The sequence below is a fragment of the Alexandromys fortis genome, unplaced genomic scaffold (genome assembly GCF_014885135.2).
Source record: "Alexandromys fortis isolate MF-2015 unplaced genomic scaffold, M_Fortis_MF-2015_v1.1 scaffold_1, whole genome shotgun sequence".
NCBI lineage: Eukaryota > Metazoa > Chordata > Mammalia > Rodentia > Cricetidae > Alexandromys > Alexandromys fortis.
Genome location: NW_026067927.1, coordinates 16,521,990 through 16,546,582, shown reverse-complemented (window position 1 = coordinate 16,546,582; position 24,593 = coordinate 16,521,990). Strand labels below are relative to the sequence as shown.

General features: G+C 48.6%; 1 protein-coding gene across 1 annotated transcript in view; it reads left to right on the top strand.

Moving 5' to 3' along the window:
* Window positions 1-23,932, top strand: part of Pmfbp1 (polyamine modulated factor 1 binding protein 1) — a 42,098-nt gene extending 18,166 nt beyond the window's left edge. The window contains exons 5-19 of the mRNA XM_050143467.1: window positions 2,964-3,134; window positions 3,425-3,535; window positions 5,242-5,368; window positions 5,454-5,611; window positions 6,879-7,119; window positions 9,155-9,344; window positions 9,484-9,637; window positions 10,780-10,947; window positions 11,211-11,348; window positions 15,611-15,775; window positions 16,295-16,462; window positions 16,746-16,913; window positions 17,622-17,722; window positions 18,159-18,233; window positions 20,846-23,932. Of these exons, the coding sequence (XP_049999424.1) occupies window positions 2,964-3,134; window positions 3,425-3,535; window positions 5,242-5,368; window positions 5,454-5,611; window positions 6,879-7,119; window positions 9,155-9,344; window positions 9,484-9,637; window positions 10,780-10,947; window positions 11,211-11,348; window positions 15,611-15,775; window positions 16,295-16,462; window positions 16,746-16,913; window positions 17,622-17,722; window positions 18,159-18,233; window positions 20,846-21,116 (2,406 nt within the window). The 3' untranslated portion in view covers window positions 21,117-23,932. The remainder of the gene's footprint in view (window positions 1-2,963; window positions 3,135-3,424; window positions 3,536-5,241; window positions 5,369-5,453; window positions 5,612-6,878; window positions 7,120-9,154; window positions 9,345-9,483; window positions 9,638-10,779; window positions 10,948-11,210; window positions 11,349-15,610; window positions 15,776-16,294; window positions 16,463-16,745; window positions 16,914-17,621; window positions 17,723-18,158; window positions 18,234-20,845) is intronic.
* The last annotated feature ends 661 nt before the right edge of the window (window positions 23,933-24,593 follow it).

The window sequence follows — 24,593 nt, the reverse complement described above, 5'->3', positions numbered from 1 at the left end:
GGAAGGCTCATATAACTAACCTGGCCTCATGGGGGCTCACAGAAACTGAACAGGCAACCAGGGAGCCTGCATGGGACTGACCTAGGCACTCTGCATGTATGTTACAGTTGTATAGCTTGGTCCTCTTATGGGACTCCTGATAGTGGGAAGAGGAACTGTCGCCAACTCTTTTACTGACTTTTGGGACCCTACTCCTCATACTGGGTTGCCTTGCCCAGCCTGAATACACGGGGAGGGGCTTAGTCTTGCTGCAACTTGTTATGCCGTGTTTTGTTGATATTCATGGGAGACCTGTCCTTTCCTGGATGGAGACAGAAGAGGAAGGGATTGGGGGATTAGAGTGGGGGGGGGTGGACTGGAGAGGAGAATGTGGAGGGAAGCTGTGGCTGGGATGTAAAATAAATAGATGAATAAAAAAATTAAAAATCAAAATTTAAAAAAAAGAAAGTGTTCCTAGATCTCACATTAAACACAAGGCTGTTCCCAGTTTCTCGTTAATAACTTTTTCTCAAGTTGAAGATAAAACTGTTTATATCCTTACCAGACATTTTTATCCTATAGAATTAAGATGATATTAGCACCTGTAGGTATTTTCTTGCTGTGTCCTTTTTTCTATTATGTTTCCCAATCTTTCGCCTCCTGTGTGCTAAATTATTTACATAAGCATCATCTGTGACCAGTTCTGGGTTGCTGACTGACCTTTCTCCAGCAACTTTCACGCTCAATGAACGTGAACTATTTCTAAAATTAGCTTGCTTCAGGAGTTAGGGATTAGGGAGAACAGTGTATTGGGGCCGAGATCCACCATCCACCCTGGAACTCCGAGCTAGTTTAACTATGTGCCTCAGTTCCCTGTGACAAGTCTTTGTCTGTCCATCCAGCCCCCAAATAATGACACGGAGACTTCTAATTAATTATGAAAGCTCAGCCTATAGTTCAGGCTTGTTTTTAATTAGCTCTTATAACTTAAATTAACCCATTTATATTAATCTATGTTAGGCCATGTGTCTCATGGCTGTTACCTCTCCTCCTGCACATCCTGCTTTCTCTGCATCTCCTGGCATCTCCACCTTTCTTCTTCCCAGAGTCCTCGCTGTCCCTGGAAGTCCCACCTATACCTCCTGCCTAGCTATTGGCCAGTCAGTTCTTTATTACACCAATCACAGCAATACATATTCGCACAGGGTACAAATACCCCACAACAGTTCCCCCCATTACTACTGCAGACATTACTACTACAGATGGATAGCAAACTTCACGCAACTTCAGCTGTCTACGGAGAACTTTTAGATCTAGTGGCGCTGAGGAGGTGGCTCTGTCAGGAAAGCCCTTGGACTTGAGTTTGATCCCCAGAACCCATGTACAAACGCTGAGTGTGGTGGTGCATGCTTGCAATCTGAGCATGGGGAACTGGAGAGAGGAAGATCCCTGAGGCTCACTGGCCAGCCAGTCTAGCCTAATTGGTGAGTTCCAGGCCAATGAGACACCCTGTCTCAAAGGAGGGGGAAAGTGTCCCTAAAGATGACTCATGGGTTTTCCCCTGGTGTCCATATACACCGGCATGCACGTTCACACACACTAAAAACATCTTGGCAAAACATATTTCAGTTTGGGCCATAAACTACAGTCCCAATACTAGAAATTTAATCTACATACTTGCCAAACAGGTACTCAAAGACTGATGTGCAAAAGCATTCAATTCAGCTTCTATTTTAGAAAAAAAAAGAAACATAAATATCCTATATGCCCATCAACAAGAGATTGAATAAATGCATTTTAAAACAATTAGAAAGGACAAGGTAGAATAGAAGAATTTATACCATGAGTAAATCTCTGCGACATCTTAGGTTTCAAAATCCATTTTTAGTCCAACATAACTCATTATCCTATAGATTTGTTTATAACATAAGTATAGAAATAATGTCTTAGAAGTGTGTGCACTGTTTGTCCTCGCTATAAAGAGAGGGCACAGGACTAGAGGTAATAGTCAAAGAAAAATATACACTTGCCTACAATGTCACAATGTTTTTTTTTTAAAGAGACGACAGACACAAATACTTCTGTAATTTTAAACTAATTTTGAGAACAAGACAGACTAGGAGGAGAGGACTCAGGAAAGGTTTATTCTACAAGTACAATGAGAAGGGTTTGAATCCCAGGAGCCACATAAAAATGTCAAGCTTGGCCGGGTGGTAGTGGTGCAAACCTTTGATCCCAGCACTCGGGAGACAGGGGCAGGCGGATCTCTGTGAGTTCGAGACCAGCCTGGTCTACAAGAGTGAGTTCCAGGACAGGCTCTAAAGCTACAGAGAAACCCTGTCTCGAAAAACAAAACAAAAAAATGTCAGGCTTGAAGGTACTCTTGGAAACCCCGCATCGAAGAAATAAAGACAAAAAGAATCCCTGGGGCTTGTTGGTCAACCAGTCTAGCCAGATCTGTGAGTTCCAAGTTCAATAGGAAAGTCTGTCTCCAAAAATAAACCAGAGAATGATTGAGTGAGAGACCGAATGTTGACCTCTGGTTCCCACACACACGAGTCATGAGCACACACACACACACACACACAGATCTACAAATAATTGTGGAAAATGTCCTTGGCGAACTGTCAAATGAGGACAATCATTACCACTGTGCGCAGCCGCACTCTCGTATGTAAAAGGACACAAGTTGGGTTAGACACGCACACACAGATATGCCTAGCATGCCACTTCACAGCTCCTGAAAACACTGGTAGCACAGGATGTCACAGAAGAGGGACCTGAGTCACGAGGGGTACAGAGTGTATGCTCTTGAGAACACCAAGGACTTCATCTGTGTCTGTGCTGGTTGATGTTTTCCTTCTGTTAAGGACATCCTGCTAACTGAAGGCGAACACACACTTTTAGAACACGAGTCTAGTAAGACTCTGACGTTGACTTGCAAAATACAAACAAAACCAACCCATCCTTTTTGAATGTCCCAGGAGCCTGAGAACAAGGGCGACCACTCAAAGGTGCGCATCTACACTTCCCCGTGCATGATTCAAGAGCATCAGGAGACCCTAAAGCGACTGTCTGAAGTTTGGCAAAAGGTTTCTGAGCAGGATGACCTCATCCAGGAGCTTCGGAATAAACTGGCCTGCAGCAACGCTTTGGTACGTGTCTCTCTTTAGAACATTATCCTAACAGATTCCCCGTGGAGCCACGAAAAAGGGAGTCAACTAAATTTGCCTTAGACAGCCTGACGTCAGCCTGAGCGCTCGATTCTTCCTTCTCCATCCCGACTCGCGGGAAGGGTTCAGTGAATTATAGAAATATACCACCAGCCCATGCTGCAGAGAGGGGCCCACTGCAAAAACAGTAATAGTGTGTGTGTGTGTGTGTCTGTGTGTCTGTGTGTGTCTGTGATTGATCACTCACCCTGATTGGTCATGACCGCTTGCAGGTTCTAGAGCGTGAGGAGGCTTTGATAAAATTACAAGCTGACTTCGCTTCCTACACAGCCACCCACAGGCATCCCCCTACCTCCTCAGAAGACTGCGAGGACATCAAAAAGGTGACGCGCCTTTGCTTCTCTGCGGGATTACACTAAGGGGGCTTGCTTCTGAATTTCCGTGATTCTTTTTAATCTCTATACCATAGTGTGTAAGTGTTCTGTATTTGTGTGACTTCGGCCAGCCATGCCGAAGGATACTACTGTGTATAACATATTCCAGCCCCAAAGACTGCGGCAGCATTAGATAAACCGTGGAACTTCATCCACCTTCTCGTCCACTTCTAATGTTACATCCAAGCAAGACAGTACTCCTGTTGGCCTGATAGACTCGGAAAGACTCTGCAAATGTGTATGACCTGTCTAGAGTTGAAAAGAACAAACATGGGGGAAATTATCAATACAAACTCATTCATTTCTTTAATTCTATAACTTTGAAGCAGTATCAAAACTTGGCCTAGAGAAATGATTCAGCAGTTAAAAGCACCCAAGTTGCAAAGGCCTGCAGTGCACTGCCCAGCACCCATATCAGGTAGCTCACAACCTCCATTCACTTCAGCTCTGGGAGTATCGGGCACTTCCATCCTCCATGGGCAACGACACACAAACCCACATACATGCACATAGAATATTTTTAAGAGCGGTGTCTCAAGTTGTTTCTTATAATAAATAAGCAGGTAAGCCATGTCAACAAATAACGGGTTTTGGTAAACCGATAGTCAAAACACAGGCCCCACAGACGAACTCTTGAGTCTGCCGTGCCTCAGCATGAGGCCTGTGACAAGCAGCCTCGCTAGCACAACACTGTGGAGAAGGTAACGCAAGCCTGCCTGGGTCTGCCTGGAGAGGAGGTGTGTAGCAGGAACAGAGAATGAGCCGAGAAAGGAAAAAACAGACCTCAAGTTCTCCAAGGGGACCTCTAATGTGGGCAGGCAGACTCTTCAGAAATTTCCAGAAAGTCAGGTGACTGTGGCATGGATACTGAACCTTGACGATCTTCCTTAGAACTACGAATGACGTACTGTTTGTCTAAGTGGTGGTGACCACACCATCTGTAGTGTGACAAGAATTTTCCTGTGGAGACACACACACATCTACTCACCCCAGATAGGGAACCCATGACAGGCCAAATACAGACACCACCAAAGTCCAACTTGATGAACCAATGAGTTGTATTGGGGTTACTTACAGGAATGTTGTGGGGGGGGGGCCTGGGCTTGATCCCTAGCACTCACATGACGGGACATGGAGTTACATGTTTGATCCCAGAGCTGGGAAGGCAGAGAAAGGCTGATCTTGCAAGCCAGTCTAGCCAAGTGGGTGAAGCTCAGTGAGAGACCCTGCCTCAAAAAATAAGGTGGAGAATGATTGAGGAAGACACCCAAAATCGAACTCTGGCACACATACACATATACAAACACCCATGTGCATATGTGTATACATGCACAGTAAATAAATGGGAAGCAAGAAGAGGAGGGAGGGAAGAAGGAAGGAAGAGAGGAAGGGAGGGAGGGAGAGAGGGAGAAAAGAAGGGAAGAAGAAAGGGAGGGAGGAAGGGAAATAAGAGTGAAGGAGGGATGGAGAAAGGGAGGGAGGAAAGAGGGGAAGAAGGAAGGAAAGATGGAAGGGAGGAAAAGAGGGAGAGAGGAAGGGAAGGAGGGAGAGGGGGGAGGGAAGGAGGGAGGGGGGAAAGGTAGGCAGGGAGGGAGGGGGGAGGAAGGGAGGTTTCTTTGTGCAGTCAACCTACTCTTCTGCCTCCCAACACTCAGATCCTGAAGCACCTGCAGGAACAGAAAGACAGCCAGTGTCTGCACGTGGAGGAGTACCAGAACCTTGTCAAGGACCTGCGCATGGAGCTGGAAGCCGTGTCAGAGCAGAAGAAGAACATCATGAAGGGTAAAGGGGGGCCACGAGCCACAGCTATGGAGCAGAAGGGCACCCCGCCTCTGGTGGCTAAGCGGTGTTTTCTTCCCCACATCAGACATGATGAAGCTGGAGCTGGAGCTACACGGGCTGCGGGAGGAGGCATCAGCCCACATCGAGAGGAAGGACAAGGAGACTGCCATCCTGCAGCACCGGATGCAGGACCTGCAGCAGCAGTATACAGAGACACAGAAGCTGGCCCTGAAGAAGGACAAGGTGAGCTAGCATTCCCTGGGTCTCGGTTGGAACAGCCAAGGGGGTCTGGACAAGAGCGTCTCTGCCTACTGTGGCTGCAATGCTGTAGCCCATGGCATCTACAGTCACTATTATAGACATGTTCCTGGAAAAGCCTAGAACCAGAGCCGAGAACAGGAAGATGGTCAAACCAGTGTAAGCCTTTATGGGCAGCACCATCCAAACCCTGGACTCTCCTCAGCGCTACTAAAGATAAAACAGTTGGTTTACAGGCATTAAAATCTCTTGTTTTAAAATAAGACTGAAAAAAAATAAATTAAAAAAAAAGAGAAAAAAATAAGACTGAAGCCCACCAGGCATAATAGAAACATCTAGAAAAGTGGAGCATTTCTGGGCAGTGGTGGCTCATGTCTTTAATCCCAGCACTTGGGAGGCAGAAGCAGGCAGATCTCAATGAGTTCAAGGCCAACCTGGTCTACAAAGCAAGTTCCAGGACAGCCAGGGCTGTTACACAGAGAAACCCTTTCTCTAAGACCAAAAAGAAAGGAAAGAAGAAAAGAAAATGGAGCAACAAAAAGTAAGGATTCTATAGGCGCCCGGCTTTGTCCTCGGTGTGTGCATTCCGCACTCTTGAGTACCAACGATATGCCAATCATCATTCTACGCATTAAGACACATTCCACAAAACACACAGCAGCCCCATCCTCCCAGGGGAGGGGGCGGTGACATAAATAACCTGTGACCCTGATAGAGTGGAGGTGGAAAACGACAAATTCCTGAAACAGCTTGGTGACTGGGTTGTGTGAACGGCCTCCCTGATCAGGTGACCCTGGGCAGAGATTTGAACGCAGTGTGAGAACCACCAGGCTGGTCCCACGGTCTAACGGCTAACACTCAGAGAGAGCTGAAGGCAGGGATCTTGAGGAAGAGCAGTTCGGGCTGAGGGCACAGCAAGACCCTCCAGATGCAGGAGGCGAGCTGAAGAGAGACAGGTCCGGGCTCAGGTAGTCTAGGTAAGACCAGATTGTGAGCCTCCTGAGACAGGGCTGTAAAGACTTGAGCCTTTTGCCAAGTAAGGCCAAAGCCAGCAGAGGGTTTTGGACACAGACAGCTCTGGCTTGCGCTCTGAAAGGTCCTCTCTGGCTGCTGCTGCAGTGAGACTAGCCTGAGGGTACCCATCATGGGTGCAAAGGGCACAGGTAGAATTGGGCTATCCCAGCCGGGCAGGCCAGCGGCTCAGCTGCGGTGCTTAGGCCTCTCCCAGCATCCCTTCCTCTGACGTCCACAGTTGCTCCAGGACAAGGACGAGAGGCTGCATGAGCTGGAGAAGAAACTGGCACAGATGCAGAACACCTTCATGGAGAAAGAGGCGGAGCTGGAGAAGCTGCAGCGCGCAACGAAAGACCTCGAGGCAAATCTGCATGAGGCCAGGCAGGGCACATCCAAAGTGGATTGTGAGGCCCTGCGGTCCGAGGTCCAGAAACTGAAGGACACTCTGGAGGAGACCAAAGAGCAAGCAAAGCTGGCAGGTGAGACTCAGGCTTGCCCCGCCCCGCCACACTTCCAACCCTGTCTCCACAAGGAGCCACATCCGCCATCTTACTCCACACCCTCTGACTTCCATCTCCATCCCAGCAGTTCCCTCAACTCTCCAGAGCCCCCAAACTAACAGCCTCCTGCTCCCTTCAGTCCCTCAGCAGCCTTAGACGAATGCCCCAGTCCACCCGGACAGCAGAGAGGACGTGGCCCATGAGAGGCTTCCTGGAGCCATATTTTGACTCTGTCTTCTCCAGGCCCTTCACCCCACATTTGGTTTCTCCTTCCCTGGCTTTCAATCCCACCCCCTCCTTTCTGCTTCCAAACACAGCCTGTTCCGTAGCCCATGCTGGGATGGGAACTTGTCCTCACCTCTCTGAGGAGATGGCTTTCTCAGCTCACCAATCTCTTCTCAGGGTTCAATCTCTTCAGCAGGGTTCCTTCAGGGATGATGATAATATCCTTAACTTGGTTGGTAGTTACACAGCTTCATGAGCTCACTAAAACCCACTGTGTTCACCACTCTAAAGAGGTCAATATCAGAAGATCGGCAGCTTGGCTCCTCTCCCCCGGCTCTGTCCTGACAACGTTAACCACCCACCCTCAGTCCTCAGCTTTGTAGACTTTCAGTCCAACACAGACCTCACAGTTGTTTCCTTTCCTCTGGGCTCTGACCAGCCATCCACCCCGCAAGCACTGTCCCCACCCCTCTCCTCCCTCCCATGTTCTCATTCCTCAGTGAGCTTCCTCCTCCTGTAACTACCTTAGAGTCCCCTCGGTAGCTTCCTGCCTTGGAAGAACAGCTTTCCTTCATTCCTCCGTATCATCCTCTCAGCTTTTCCCAAAATGGAAGTGCTTGTGTGTGTGTGTGTGTGTGTGTGTGTGTGTGTGTGTGTGTGTTTAATCTTCCTGTCTCTTTTTACAAAATGTCTGATGTATGGTCACTTCTTCCGTGATGCTATCTTTCTTTCGGTATACCAGAATAGGACACTTCAAGGAAGGGATGAGAGAACAGAGTTGAAAGAATGCCTGTGGGGTGAGGAGGAGACACACTCCACCAAAATGACCCCCAATGACAGCAGGGCGTCTTCCCTCAGTGGAGGCAGGGGGATGAAAGGCTACCTCTGGAGGTCGTCTCTGATTGGATGCATCCTGTTTTTGTTTGTTTGAGACAGTGTAGCTCTGGCTGGTCTGGAACTCACTACCTACACCAGGTTGATCCCGTGGAGCACTTCCTGTTTCTGCCTCCAAAATACACCACCATATCTAAATTGCATCGTGGTTTTCCCAATGTTCTCTTTCCCTTACATGGGTCTCTGCTTACTGCTTCAAGTCTAACCATTCCTCCCATGCTGTCAATCTTCTGAGCCCTCTCTGATCCACCTTCTTGCTCAGCTGCAGCCTACCATCCCCCCACTTTCCATCCCAACTCAGCTGACCTCCTCCCATCCTTCACCCACATGCTCTTTCCACATTGCCCCGGCACGTCTGTTCCAATAAGTCCTCCCCGAAACGCATTCCTCCTCCTTCTAAGGCTGAGTCAGCTTCTCCCCCTCTTCATAAGTCCACCCGCAGCTCTCACGGCTGAGTTCGTGGGCAGCGTGAGCTCAGCATTGCAGCATTCTCAGGCCAGGATGGAGCTTGGTGGTAGAACATGTGCTTTGCCTGTGCTTGGTCCCCAGCACCAAAACATAAATCAATCAATAACATCTCAGTGTTCTCTATAATGGATGGGTAATCATAGGCTCACCAGACTAAACTCCTTGAGGACTGGGATTTGTCCCTAATGACAGAATTAGTCGGAGGTGCTGAATGATTGCTACCAATTTATTTAATTTTAGCCAGGAAGGAATCCAAGGCTGAAGGGCAGTTAAAGACAGAGCTCCTTCAGACCTATGCTGGCATCGGGAGAGGTGAGGACAGGCTAGGAACGGAAGACCGTCACAGAATAAGGCTTAGTCTCTAGTGAGTCCTGACTGAGAGTCCCATGGGTTGCCTATCTCACGGAACCCTCCTTGGCTTCTTCAGATCAGAACCTCGCCCAGTGTAAGGAGGAGGCACAGCAGGCTGGTAGCAACCTAGAGGACGCTCACCGGAAAATCGAGAACTGCCTTCTCCTGGACAAGAAGAAGGCGGACGTCATCAAGGATCTGCAGGGTCAGCTGCAGAAGCTGCAAGAGGAGGCTGAAGCAGCTGAAAAGGAGAGAGTAGGCAACAGGTACCCCCACCCCCATCCCTGGACCCCAGGTTGGCAGTGGCCCAGAGTGAGATAGTGACGTGACAGGCCCCAGGGAGGGACCGTCTCCGCTATCCATCAACACAGGCCCTGAAGCTGGTCCTGTGCTCACCCTGCTCAGGAAACGGATAGAGGAGCTGACCTCGGAACTCTATGAGAGCCAGCGGCGGCTGACGAATTCCGACAATGAGAAGATGCTGCTCAAGAAGACGCTAAACGAGAGCGAACAAAGGATAAACGACTTGCTGGGGGCCGCCAAAATCGCTGAGCAAAAGGTAAGAGCGCGCGCAGAAAGCTACTACCGCTATCTGGCCTGCCTGAGGCCAAGGAGGCCAGGCTCTAGTAACTTCCCAGAACTTGTGTTAGACTGTTACACCAGCCACTCAGGACCAGTTCCCATGACCGGTCATAAGCATGTTCAAGGATTAGGCTTAAAAACACCCAGAGGACAATGTAAATTGTTGTATTACTTGCTTTTCTATTGCTACAATAAAACACCACAACCAAGGAAACCTATAGAAGAAAGAGTTTATTTGGGCTTACCTTGCAGAGGGTTCGAGTCCATCAGAGGGGCAGGGGCGGGAATAGGCAGGCATGCCGGCTAGAACAGGATGCTGTGAAGTTGTATCTTGAACCATAAGCACAAAGCAGGTAAATTCTTTTTTTAAATATTTTTCATGGTTTATTTAACTTTATTTTATGTGCATTGGTGTGAAGGTGTCAGAATCCCTGGAACTGGATTTACAAACAGTTGTGAGCTGCCATGTGGGTGCTGGGAATTGAACCTGGATCCTCTGGAAGAGCTTAACCACTGAGCCATCTCTCCAGCCCCAAGGCCTTAAATTCTTAAAGCTCAGTCACTAGTAACATACTCCCCTCAGCAAGGCAACACCTCCTAACCTCCACCCCACCCCAAACAGTGCCAACTACTGGGGACGAGGTGTTCAAATGTAGGAGCCTATGAGGAACATTCACCTTCAAACCGCTGTTGGTTCATTCATGTGTTTGTTTGCAGTCAATGCTTGCCCACTGACCTGTGTCCCCAGCCTCTACTGCTCTTCTTCTGAAGACCGACAGGCCATCCTTGTCCATCCGTTGACAGTCTTTGATCTCTCACGTATTCCTGTAGTGTTCTTCTAAGATTTACTTTATTCCAAGAGGTTTTTATGTAAAGAGTTGGCCTAGAGGGCAAGAAAGTCAACATTATAGGAACTGGGTCCATACATTGGTTTAGTTAAAGAATTAAACAGAGTATTAGAGCAAACATTCCCACCGAGTGTGTTGGGGGGTGGGGGTGCTAAGAAATAACCCTCACGTTTGTTTCCACCCTTCCTGGGTAGAACTGTCTGGATTTCTTTTCCCACGTATAGCAGGGTAGGATTGTCTTGCAGCTTGGCCTTTTTCCTCCCCCCCTCAGCAAAGAGAGCTAACAAACACCAAAAACAAGCTGGAAGAGGAACTTCAGGAGATAAAAGGGTTGCTGGAGGAGAAACGGGAACAACTGAAAAGGAGCAAGGAACAGGAAAAGGCCCTGGAGGGAGAAATTGAGGCTCTGCGACAGGAAGCAAAAAAGAAAGAAAAGATGGTGAGAGGGTGGGACCTGGAGAGCACAGGCTGTGAACCTGGAGCTGAGGAGGTGAAAGGCAGCCTGGGGGCTCAGGAGAGGAGGGAGGGAAGGGAGACAACAGGGGGGAGGGTGAAGAGGCCTGAGGAGGAGGAAGAGGAGGAGGAGGAGGAGGAGGAGGAGGAGGAGGAGGAGGAGGAGGGAGAGGCAGGAAGGACAGGAGGCTCAAGTTAACCCCCTGCTCTGGCGGTGGGGGCGGGCTTCACTGTTTAATGGGAGAGCAGGCCAAAGAGCAGGTGAGGAAGCTGGAGGAAGAGAAGGAGAATCTGCAGACGGAGCTCAGTTCCTGTTCCTCACACCTGGAGTCCACCATCAACAAATACAACAACTCCCAGAAAGTCATCCAGGAGCTCAACGTAGAGGTGAGTAGACGGCAACCCCAAAGAAGGACCCTGACTTCGCATCTCGGGCTTGGCTGCCTGTGCTCGCCTGAGGCCCTGCAGCTCGTCTCTGTCCCGTAATGGGTGGGAGATGGCTGCAGACCCTGAGGGGGAAAACTTTTTCTTTCTTAAGTAACAGGTTTCATTTCGTACTGGGGGAGCCCCCACCCCAAACTCCTGGAATGTTCCGCATTAGAAATTAGACAAAGAACTGAGTGGATTAATTGTTTGGAGCCACTTGAGAGGGAATATTCTCAAAACTAATTGCAAGTCACAGAAGGTGCTAGGCGAGGGTCATTTCGGTCCATCATTATGCAAGTGAAAGTCACGGGGCTGGGACATTCTAGGAACCGCTCTTGAATTCAGCCATTCTCTTTACATACCTGCCTTCTGCTTTCCTCTTAACAAAGTATACGGCACTGTGATCCCCATTTACAAAGGGAAGAAAGGCCGAATCCCAGGGCCACTAATTAGTAAGCGGCAGGACGAACCAGTGTTTGAACCTGGATCATCCAACTCTGAAGCCTGTCCTTTTTTTCCAGCACAAACCGTGATGCTTTCCCCAGTGGAATATAGTATACCTTTCTGGACAAGAAAAAATATATATATATAGTGCTTAGAAGACAAGTCTCTTGAGCTACAAATGGAAACCCAGGCACCCCTTAATCTTTCATAATACAAAAAGATCTGAAATCCTATGACTATTCAAAGCTTAAGATGAGCTTTCCCAACAGCACTCTGGGCCGCTGTGGCGGCAGAAAAATGACAACTCTGAGCTGACCACTGGGCACATCTTGCCACTGAGAGCTGAGGAACTAACGACTTTGTACTTTTAAGTTCAGACGGCACAGTCTCGAGTACTGGCCTTCTCGGAGTTTTGTCCCCTGGAGTGGCGAACCGTGAGGTCTCAGTCATTCCGCTCCCTGAGAGCCCTCCATCCACTGAAGAAACGCTGTTAAGTGTTCTGTATGAGCCTGGTGGCAGAAATTAGCCATGTAGATTTGGAAGCAAGAGCACCAATACTGGAATTCCTTTGCCCAGATAGTAAGAAGGATTTGGGTTTTTTTTTGTTTTTTTTTTTTTAGAGTGTAAATATATTCAACTTCTTAATGTTCAACTTTTTAAAAAGCATTTCCCATACACACTGAATCAATTGAAATAGCTATTAGAAAAAAGCTGAGGTTTGCTTCTGAACATGTGCTTCCTTTAGCCAATATTCCATATTTTATTTTCAATTTTTTGCTATTTGAAGATAAAAGAAATAGATAGAAGACTTTCCCATTTATTTGATTATATCACATTCCCACTGTATTTTATTATTTTTAATATTAGTGCAGAACCTCATCCATTTGAATCTATTAATTTTGTGTTTGAATATCTTAGTAATTTTACTTCTAAGTTGTAATAGTCTCAGTTTATTTTCACAAAGTGTGTGTTTGTGTATGTGTGTGTATGCAGTGTTAGGGATCAAGCCCCAGGCCTTTTACATGCTGGGCTTGTGAACTTTGAGTCAGGGTCTCACTATAGAGTGCAGGCTATCCTCAAACTCCTGGAGTCTATGAGTTACTTTTAGTAGATAAGTCATTTGTAAATAACAAGGTTCCTAAACATTTCTTTGTAATATCTAGTCTTGTTTTATTTTTCTTGCCTTGTCACGTTGGACAGTATCTCCAGTATGAGATTGGACAGCTGCGGTAGTACATATCTTGTTCTTTACTGTTAATGTTATGCATCTGCTTCAGCACAATGTGCCCTCTGGGCTTCTTGCTACCTCTATCTCTAGTTCCTTCAGTTTCTCAGGTACTAAGAGGTTTGTCAGTTCAGTACAGGGTGTTGAATTCCGACAGGTGCCTAGGGTTTTTTTTTTTTTCTGTTAAAATAATAGTGCCATCTTTCTCCTTAATACAATGGTAAACGTAATCACAATTTTGGCTCATCTCTGTGTTTCTAGTTTGAGTCCTGGTTGTGTATCATGTACCTCTCTGTTAAATACATCCTTAAAGTAATCTCGGGAGTGAAATCAAACCAGTGCCACTGGAATCTATTGATAAAAACCATTGGTATAGGATAAGGCTGGAGAGATAAGTAGAGGAAGACTTCACAGCCTCTGTTAAAATTGAGTTGGATTTAAAGAACAATGAAAGGCTACTGACAGAATTTCCTCAGAGACAAGACACATGAGACTCTGACTAGTGTGTGGACATGGGCCGGGGGAGGGGTAAGCGTAGATGTGAGGAGACCAGTTGGGAGGATGTGCAGGCTATTAGGTTGTCTCTGGGGAAGACTGGCTGAAGTACTGACTGTGAGCAGAAGCAAGGAATCGAGGATGGCTCAGAGGCCACACATTCTGAAGGTTATCCTTCCGCTTCCAGACTTAGAAACAGATCTCTGTCCCAGGCTTCAGATCTACAAGGAGAAGCCTCACTTTACTCTTTTTTTTTTTTTAAGATTTATTTATTTATTATGTATACAACATTCTGCCTCGATGTATGCCCGCACGCCAGAGGAGGGCACCAGATCTCAGTACAGATGGTTGTGAGCTACCATGTGGTTGCTGGGAATTGAACTCAGGACCTCTGGAAGAGCAGCCCATGCTCTTAACCTCTGAGCCATCTCTCCAGCCCCCTCACTTTACTCTTAATGATTCCCAACCATACTCAGGCGCCCAGCGCAAAGCCTCTCCACAGGCACCATCTCATCTGGCCATCGCCAACACCGTGTGAAAGAACCTCAGAGGTTCCCGGTCTGTGGAGAAAGGCCCGAGGCCCGAGAAATAAATGACAGAACCTGGACCTCAAGCCGGATTTGTGACCGCATCTCCACTGCCTTTAACCACCCTGTACGCTCACTGCCGAGGCTAAGACGCAGAGTTGTTTTAAACACACTGCTGCCTGAGTTGAGTGCAGCAGAGCCCCTTGAACCACACAATATTTGAATCTCTAAACAGACAATGTAACTTTACATTCCACCACTGACTTAACATTTCTTCTATGACTGTTGTGTGGCTGCTGTGTGTTGTGCCCGAGGGGACAGCAACAGGAGGAAGAGGTGACTTCCTCTGTAGACCGCACACAGGGCTGGGTCAGAGACATGCTGTGTCACGCCCACCTCAACCGGGGGCAAGGATGAGGCGACACCGGAGCTCTTCCTGCCTCTCTTTTTCTCTCTCTCTCAGGGCAAACCTCTCCCAGCCCTTAAAAAGGCACGGGCCGCCAACCCCGAATTGCCAGGTGGGCACTGCCCACAGGTCCACGCATATGCAAGCAGCTGATAATCATTGCGTGATCATAGCATGAGTCAGGGTCTCAGCCAATATTCGGAGCTGATTATCACAGAGAGCGCTCGCTTTCGGGATCGCGGAGGGCGGAAGCCAGTACCATCAGTACTCTACAATGCTGTATCGTATCCATCAGCCTGGTGTTGGTTCTAGAGTGTGTACTGGTGCACACATGTGTCCGTGGACGTGGGGATGCATGCATGTGGAGACCAAAGGACAGCTTTCAGCTCTACTCCTCAGGGGTCGTCTGTCTCTAGTTCTCTTTCTGAGACAGGGTCCCCCAGTGGTTTAAAGATCACCAAAAGGGCTAGTCTGCTTTGCGTCCCGGAGATGCACCTGTCTCTACCTCTCTGGCACTGGGGTTAATTGTAAGAGCACACTGCCATGCCCAGCATCTTTTTTTTAAGCCTATGTATATGTATGTATGGTTTACCTACATGTATGTCTATGTACCACATGTATGCAATGCCTGTGGAGGCCAGGAGAGGATATCAGATCTCCCAGGACTGGAGTTACAGATGGTTATAGAGGACCATGTGAGTAATGGGAATTGAACCCAGGTCTCCCGAAAGAGCAGCCAGTACTCTTAACCACTGAGCCATCTCTCCAGCCCCAAAACTCACCTTTCTTAAGTAGGTTCTAGGAACCTAACTCAAGTCCTCACAGGGAGGACTAGGCTACCTCCCTGGCCCAGACTGACATCTTTGTATCTGTGAAACATATTCCGTGAAGTTAGTATGTCCCAGTTCTGCTTCTATTGGAGACATGGTACCCAGAAAGCGAGACATGGCTGGAGAGATACAGGGAAGCTCAGGAAGAGCTTGCATTTCCTCACAGTGAGATGAAGATATGAGCATGAACACAGATACCCAGGCGCTTACGGCAGAGCCCAGCTCTTGTCTACTTCCTGCAGTCACACATCTGTGGCCGGGAACAGCCTTGACAGTGATGCTCTTGTTCCCTAAAGATAGCCCGCCAGAAAGACTCCATCATGATTCTGCAGACACAGCTGGACGCAGCCATCCAGAAAGAGAAGAACTACCTCCAGAACATGGTCAGCAAAGAAACCTACGAAGAGGTTTTGCGGAAGTCGGGTGTCTGCCAAGACGACCTGACACAAGCCCTGGAGAAGGTGAGGCCACACCCACTCTTCACCCAGGAAGTAGTCCAAGAAATTCAGGGACTCTGAGTGGGCAGAAGCCAATTCCTTACAAGACTGACAATCCTCAGGGCTTCTCAACCCTTGCCTAGATAGGGGTGTCTGCACAATGAAGACCTCCTTCCTCTTTGCTTTGTATGCTGCTGCCCTTGTATTGGTTGTGAGGTGGCAGAGACGGCATTGTCTAACAAATCTTCCCACTCATGAGTGATTCAGGGACAGGGTTTGTCCCAAAGCCTGAGTTGTCAGGGAAATCCATGCATCCTCTGTAGATCAGTGGATACATGTAGAAAGAAAGGAACTGGAAGAAGGGAATAAAAACCCAGGAGGGTGGCACAGAAAGCCAACCTCTGTCTCCCCCCACCCCTTTGGAACACCAGCACCATCGTGGGCAGAGGAGGGGGAGGGCCTGGAACCTTCTGCACTAAAGACTTGGCAGAGAAGGTCAAGGGCCCTGGTGGCCATTCTAATGCACTCTGTCTTTGCCGGAAGCTCACTCAAGCGACCTCCGAGACAAAGAGCCTGCAGCGCAACTTGCAACAGGCCCAAGAGAGGAAGGCACAGCTGGAAGATGAAATCATGGCTTATGAGGAAAGGATGAAAAAGCTCAACGTGGAGTTAAAAAAGCTACAGGGCTTCCACCAGCAGAGTGAGCTAGAGGTGAGAGGCTGGGGGCTCAGGCTGTCTTCCTCTTAGAGGTCCACAAGGTCACCTTTGGCACGCAGAATTATTTAGCGCCCAACCATACCCTTTGGCTAAGAGGTTCACTCCACCTGCTTCTGGAATGACAGGCAGGCCAGAAGGTCGGAGCAGGGGCGCCCTCTGCTGGTCACTGGAAATAAAAGGCACAGACACTCCAAACCACACTTCCAGTGGAGAGGGTACCCTCCACCTTGCCTGGGCCCGCCCCTGCCCACTCCCTCACTTTGCACTCCCGGGGCAGGTAAACACCTTTGATAAGAAACTGGAAGAGATGAGCAACCAGGTGTTGCAGTGGCAGAAGCAGCATCAGAGTGACCTCAAAATGCTGGCCGCTAAGGAGACGCAGCTCCGGGAATTCCAGGAAGAAATGGCCACCCTGAAAGAGAACCTCCTTGCGGATGAGAAGGAGGTGGGCACTGTTTGGACTCTGTCACTTGCTTTCCACCCCTCAAGACTGGGGAGTTGTTGGGGATGCCAGGAACAAGACACACACACACACACACACACACACACAATTCTGCAGGAAGCAGAATCAGGATACTTCCAGCTACCTCTCAACTCACCTATTTTCCTGTGGTTTTGGTAATAGATATTACCAGCAAGACTTAGTCAGGTCCCTCAGCTGCCACTCACAAGCCCTAGCCCTCCTCTCCTGGGCACATCCTGCCAGGTTTTGTCATCCAACGTGTGAAGCAGTCTTTGAGATATGCCCCCACTTCCAGCATCCCAAGAAGTGCCATTCATGCCATGAAGGCTTGAGACATCTTAGGGTAGCCACAGGGCCCTTGTTCAAATTAAAAAGCATCTCATTTTCCCCTCAATTCCTCCCTTTGTGGTGACATCAGCTCAGAATACTGTTTTAAAACAAGTCACTTCGCTGCCATTAGTCTGAGAACCGCCAAGGTGAGCGTACGGGTCTACTGTGTCTGTGATGAATGGCGCCCCTCAGGCGTGTCACCGCTGTGTGGAAGGAAGGTCCTGCACGTGGCAACTCTGTCCTCAAATTGGGCAGCAGAGTTGATTTTATTTTTTCTCTCAGAAAGAAAAATCCAGATTTCGGGGAGGGAGGTAGCCGTGGGTGTCCCCATCCCGTCTCATTTTCTTCTTGTATGCAAAGCCATGCTGCCTGCCCCCGAGGACAATCAAAGACGCCTGCAGGCTCCACTGGGACAATGACCAGATTATGTGCAACATGGAGCAGTGGGCAAAGGAGCAGAAGTGAGTGTCACCCACAACAGTAGGGCGGGTCCCCAGGCCAGGCTGAACTGAGAACCACAGTGACTAAACCATGCGTGCCTGCCCAAGAACTCACCACACACAAGGGTTGGGAATCAGAGGGGTCACACCCCTCCAGGCAGGTTTGCAAAGCCTGCCACACACGGGCAGAGCCACATCAGAAGCAAGGCGTACTTTGCTGAGCTATACGCTTCCTCGACCCAAGCTGGGATCCATCTTCGCGTGGATGCCTTGAACCCATTCCTTTGAAATCGTCTGAATGGGAGTCTTCAGCTGACAAGGACTCACAAGGCTCAGGGACAAAGTGATGAGGGCCAAGAAACAAGCAGAAACCCTTGCTGAGAAGGACCGGTGCCCATCGGTCAACTTCTCACCCATCTAGGGAAGAGCCATTCTTTCCCTGTGTGTTTTGTTACAGGATTGCCAATGAGAAACTGGGGAACAAGCTACGAGAACAGGTGAAATACATCGCCAAGCTGACCGGAGAAAAGGAGTAAGTTGTCCTCCCTGCGTTGTTGCCTCTTGGGACCACCCCCGGCCGACTTACATTCTGTATGGGGACTAGCCCCTAGAACAACAGAACGATCTGGAAGGACCCTGAGACCTGAATCAGTTCCTATGCATCACTGGTATGTCACATGACTGTGCTGGACCATCATTCTCTCCCTCAACAGCCCCCCAGTGAGGGGACGAAACCTCCCACCTCCTTCCCCCACGCACCTGTGGTTTTCAGAGGCCGAGAGCATTGAGACAGGAGTGGGCACAGGCTGGCAGGCCGGCAGGCTGTAGGGACTAAGCGGCTATAGCTGAGGTCCGTGAATGAAGGAGCACGGAAACCATGGCTCTCTGTGGAACAGTTCGGGGTGGGAAGTCCAGGTTAAGGGTTCCTCTGCTTCACCTGGTCCCCAAGAACCTGGGGTTCCTGTCCTCAAGAACTCCACTCTCCCTCGTGATCCCGCTTCACCACCTGGGCAAAGGTCTGCCCACTGAGAGTGAGGCCTGGGACTACAGGAAGTCAGAGAACAGAGGAGAAGAAAGAGCTATCCAAAGGCAGAATCTTTTAGCCAGGGCCTAGGACGGTGTTTCCCCAAGCTTTTTCCAGGGGCACAGAACCTGCCAAGTTTGGCATTCTAGGAGGGTCTGGAGAGGGCTTGCTTGTGATAGCATTGGCCAAGCAGCCGTCACCTCAAATTCTGCTGAGAAGACTGAGGATGTCAGTGTCTCTGCACGCCTGGCATCCAGGTGTGGCTCCCAGGAGCCAGCTCTGCCCTGGGCTTTGACCATACGCTGGATCAGGAGTTGAAGGACAGAACAGAACTGTCACGTGGAGAACAAGAAACCCAGACCCAGAGTAGGCTGGGCTGTGCGGGATGTACAAGACGGAAGATACGCTGACACAGAGAGGGACAGAGAGCCAGGGAATGGAGGCCATAGCAGACCTGGCCTCCAGCCCAGAGGCACGTGGACTGGGGGACCCCCAGGGAAGAGGCCGGATCTCCAGAGAAAGTGGGTAAAGGATGTGACCAGAAGAGGCTGAGGATCCAACCCGTCACATGATTTCCAAAAATGGACCATGATTCTTTCTAATGGAAAAAAACATTCTATGAAAATAATTTTAAAAAAATGGTTGTCATAACCTTGAAAGCCCATACCCAGTAGCACAGACCACCATAAGTTCAAGGCCTGCCTGGGCTATAGATCTAGTTCAAGGCCAGCCTGGGCAATTTGATGAGACCCTGTCTCAAAGAATGTAAATTGGAAGAAAAAGGTTAGGGATATGGTCCAGTGGTGGAATACTCACATGGTTTGAGTAAGGCCCTAGGCTCAATCCCTAGGATGGCCAAAAAAATTATAAAGTAACAGGTAACTCCAGGCTTTTCCTTATATTTTACCAAGTGCCAGAAAGAGCCATCTCACCAGATGCTCATTCTTGAACTTCCTTGGTCTTATCTGAGGAAAACCATCTTTTAATAATAAATATAACATTAGCTCAACTAATATGTGTTATTCAGCATGTGGGAAGCAGAGTTCTAAGTGTTCTGCACACATTGACTTATTTAATCTTCCTGAGACCTCATGAGCTGAGAATGCAGGCTCTCCTTGACTTAAGGTGAGGCCGTGTCTGGACAAATCCATTGTAAGTTGGAAATATTATCCGGCCAAGCGTGAATTTACTGCTCATAATTTACGGCCTGTAGCAGCTTAGTCCCATGGTAGCCTGTAGAGCAATGGCTGTGGCTAACTGGAAGCTGAAGCCATGAACACTTCCCAGCATCTCCCAAGAAGCCTAGGCTACATCTTGCCTGTCTGAGAAAAAAAAGTCCAAATTCAAAGTACAGTTTCCGATTGAATGTATATGTTATGAAGCCAAAAATATTCTAAGTTGAAGCATCAAGCCAGGGTCTCCCTGTGGTGACAGAGGCATTTGTAGGAGGAGAGAAATGGTCCGGGAGGCTGGGTGTCTTCCCCTGTCCCCATAGTCTTCCATCATCCGCTGCTCTCAAGACTAGTTAGGAGAAATCCATAGGTTGATAATAGTTGCCACCTATTGAGGCATGGAAGATGCTAAATTATCTTTCCTCTGCCCTATACCCCTGCCTCCACCAACTCACCTGAAAAATGGGAAGAAGAAATTTGGCCATGTTCTCTACAGAGGTAGGAACCCTGTACTCGCTACTCTTCAGAAAGGGGAGCAGAGAGAAGTAGGGCGCTAGCTTCGGCTGAACGCATTTCCCAGACAAAGCTATGAGCATACACAGTCAGAACTTCCCAGATCAGCCTTCTGGTTTGTCTATCAGATTTCCATCATTTATCAAACTGAATCCTTCCATGAACCCCAGACAAGGCGGGTTTAATTGTCCCCATCAAAAAACGTAGACAAAGGCCCAGAACGGACAGAGTGGGCCCTCTTCCTAGGTCTTCCTCACCCCCAGGCCTGAGCTGCTTCCATGGGACTCAGATGGGCCTCCATTTGCACAGGATAAATGTGAGAACCCTCCTTAGCCCTCTCCTGTGGCACCCTCTGGGTTCTTTCCAGCAAGGAGCCAAGCACTGCAAACAGACAAACAGCCACCTGCCCTCCTCACGTTCCTCTCCTTCCCACAGCCAGCTCCACAATGTAATGGTCCACCTGCAGCAGGAAAACAAAAAGCTGAAGAATGAAATAGAAGAGAAGAAGTTAAAGACCGGAAATGCGAGGATCTGTGCCAAAGCCCTCGGCCCCTGCAAACTGGAACCCTCCCAAAAGGGGAAAATTTGCAACCCACTGGGCTGGAGAGGAATAGCCCAGGACGTGACGCCGAAAACGGACATCACCAAGTACATCGGGGCGCCCCACTGCTCAGGTACGTGTGCCCCTTGCTTTCTGCTGCTGTGATGTCTCCTTTGACCCCTAAACCAAAACAGCAATATTGTGACATCATTCTCCAAAGATACACTGGATTAGAATTCATGCAGGAAAAATATTACTAGAGACCTTCGTTCACAGTGACCATTCCTTCCACACCTGTAGATGAAGGAGACAAATTACCATCCCTCAGATCTGAGAATTTTGGTGATACCCCAGTACCTCACATCACAGATCTGTCTCCTCCTGACTCAGTCCCATTGCGGGGTGAAAGGAAAAGAGGGAGGGAGAAATAGACTTCTTCCTTCTAGACACCCCACAGACTGAGTATCCCAGCCCTCCACTCAGTCCAGACCTATGCCTACTGTTCCTACCACCTCTTTATTCCACAAAACCTCAGAAGGGGGCTGTCACCCTACAACAGAGCTATCTGGCCATGACACTGGTCCAGCCATGATGTTGGTCCTCAAGAAGTCACTTGTTCGTTTCTCCTCAAACTAAAGCTTTCGTTTCTTCCCTGTTCCCCCAGGCTCCTCCTACTGCTAGACTGGGCTACTCGCCCTCAGCCCCATCCCTACACATTTGCAGAGGACATCGAGTTCCTGCCCCTCCTTCTTGACCAGTATCAGCTCCTACAGTCATCCATCGAAGCCCCTGTATGGTTTACAAGACATTATTATTGCTTTACTGAGTTTGTCTACTTCCTGCAGTGGAGTGAGTTCGGATACCCCACTCCCACCTCCAGGCCCAGACTCTGAAATAAAGACCCAGACCACACAACTTCCATGAGCTCCTGGTGTCTCTGCACAGCCCATCCCCAGCAACCTGCTTGTGCCTGTGTTCACCAGATGCCTAAACGTTCTGGTCCCTTCACTTCTGTAGGAGAAAGGGTTGCAAAGCCAGCCTTTGGGTTACTTGGACTAGGTTTTTAAACCAACAAGAAGGAATTAGCCCCCCACTTTAATGTCTGTCTGGAATTAAAAAAAAAAATCTAGAAACCTTTTATTTCCCCCAAAAAGGAAAGCAATGCTAGGACCCAAAAGAAAGTGCGAGAAATAAGTGATGTGTTTTTCCAAGTGGGGAAGGGCGGGCACACCATCTGCTTCCTCCTGGCTGCCATATTACATTCCTCCTTTTAACAAGTTTACTTTTCTCCCTAGCCAGAGCAATACAAGGAAAATTCCATTATAACAAACTCCAAGGACAGCTAAACCACTTTATTGTGGTAGGATTTTGTTAAGCGGAGCACATGTCTGGAATTTATATTTCAGTCTATAGGAAATAGAGACAAATAGGTACCAGGGTAAAATAAGAGGAAGACAGGGAAGAGCTTGCCCTTCTGAGAAGGTGGGAAGAGGGAAGAGGCACACTGGCAGGCAGTGGCTCTCAGATACTCTTGCCTCCCTCTCGGCCAAACCAAGGCCAAGAAAACGCACTACTCAGGCCTCGCCGGGATGCAGGAGGGTTAAACTCCTGTGTGCAGAGAGAAACGGGTATTGAAAAGCTCTGGAAACATCTCTTGTGGTGTTTGATGTCCATCTGCTAAAGGTCTTCTGACTTTGTCCCCAACTTGGGGCTTAGAATAGCTTGGTATCAGCTGGGCAGTGGTGGCGCACGCCTTTAATCCCAGCACTGAGTAGGCAGAGGCAGGCAGATCTCTGTGAAAAACCAAAAAAAAAAAAAAAAAAGAAAAGAAAAAAGAATAGCTTGATATCAGGTTGGTAACACGTGAAAGTCCACAGTCCAGTCTACTAAAAAGATGGGCCTATCTCCATATTTCAAGAAGGGAGTTCATATACGTCAGTCAAAATTGCAACCTCTGGATACTGTGAATGTCGCATAGTTACTCAAAGCCGTCTCTCACTCTCTGCGGGGGTGATTATATCAGATCAAATCAGGGGAGCATTGTGGGAAGCAAGGAGACGGAAACATTTTTACTATTGTACCCAGTCACCTTGCTGTGAAAGCTCAGGCAGGCGGAAGATCTGTCTAGGCAGAGAGAAGAGACTTAGAGAATGCCGGAGAAAGACAGGGCCGCTAAATGTTCCTTAAGAAATAACCAACGAAGTCAGTCTCTACAAAACCACTTAGGATCTGCTACGGAAAAGAAATGGTTGCGGAAATAGATTTTGTAAACCCACAGCTTGGCGGTCAAAGCTAAGGGTTTTCTCTGAGATTGAGAACAAGGATGCCCACTTGTGCCTCTTGTATTTAACACAGTTCTAGTAACTGGAGCCAGAGTGCTTAGATGGGAAAAAGAAATAAGATACCCAGATTAGAGCGGGGAGCTGGCAGGAAGGCTCAGCAGGTGTAGCAGTTCAAATAAAAATGTCCCCCATGGGCCCAGATATTTGAACAATCTGTCCCTGGTTGCTGGCACTGTCTGGAGAAGTCTACGAAGTGCCGCCTTGCTGGAGAAAGTGTGTCACTTGGGGTGGGCTCTGAGAATTAATAACCTTATCCCACTTCCTGCTTGTTCTACTTCCTGCTTACATTTAAAGACATGACCTCAACTTCCTGCTCCCGCCACCATGCCTACCACGTGCTGCTATACTTCCGCCTATGACGGTCTCCGATCCCTCAAACAAACTCTTCTTGACGTTGCCTTGGTAAATGGTATTTTAGTCACAGCAACCGAACAGCAACTTACAGAGCAGGTTACAGTGCTTGCTGAGCAAACCTGGATACCTGAATTCCATTCCTGGATGTGGTGGCAGCCACATGGAATCCCAGCATGCCTACAGCATGATCGAAGGCAGACAAAGGCTCACCAGGAAGCTCAGGGACCAGCCTGGAACACACAGCATGGCAGGACAAGAGAGACCCTGCCTCAGTAAGGGAAATGGAGAGAACTGACTACTAATTACATCTATTCATAGACCATATTTTATATGTGGGAAACCCTGCACTGAGAATATAGCCAGGCAGACCTCCGGGAACAGGCTGCTATCTACGCTGCTTGCGGCACCTGGGCCCTTGGCCGGGCATTCTTTACTTTTAAATTAAGCTGCATCAGACCCATAGTTTTCATAATATTCTGTTTCTCTCATCTAAAGGAGCACATAAGGGGTTTTGTGCCCACAGTTTCCGCTTATCAGCCATAAAACTTAACAGTTAAGACTCTCCCTATACCCCTGTATATCCTGAACTTGAGCCTGTAAATGGATCCCCTACTGAGCCGCCGTTTTCTGGACTCCCTCCCAGGCCAAGACTAGATTTCCCAAGCAAGCAGGAGGGCCTCTAAACAGCATGCCCCTCTTTAAAGAAGCCACCCCCTCACCACCACCACCCTGGAAAGGCTAAACCTGGACCCTGTTCCCCTCCTTCCCTTTAGTAGGCCAGCAAGGCCTCACCATTGCCTACCAGCCTCAGAAACAGCTGGTATTCAGAGCATGGCCTGTCCTGTGCTGGATGCCCTGAGCCACCCTCAAGTCCCTACACCTAAGCTGGGTCCCATTCAGTCAACACCTCCTCTATGAATCTCTGCCTAGAGGCTAAGAAGGTGGC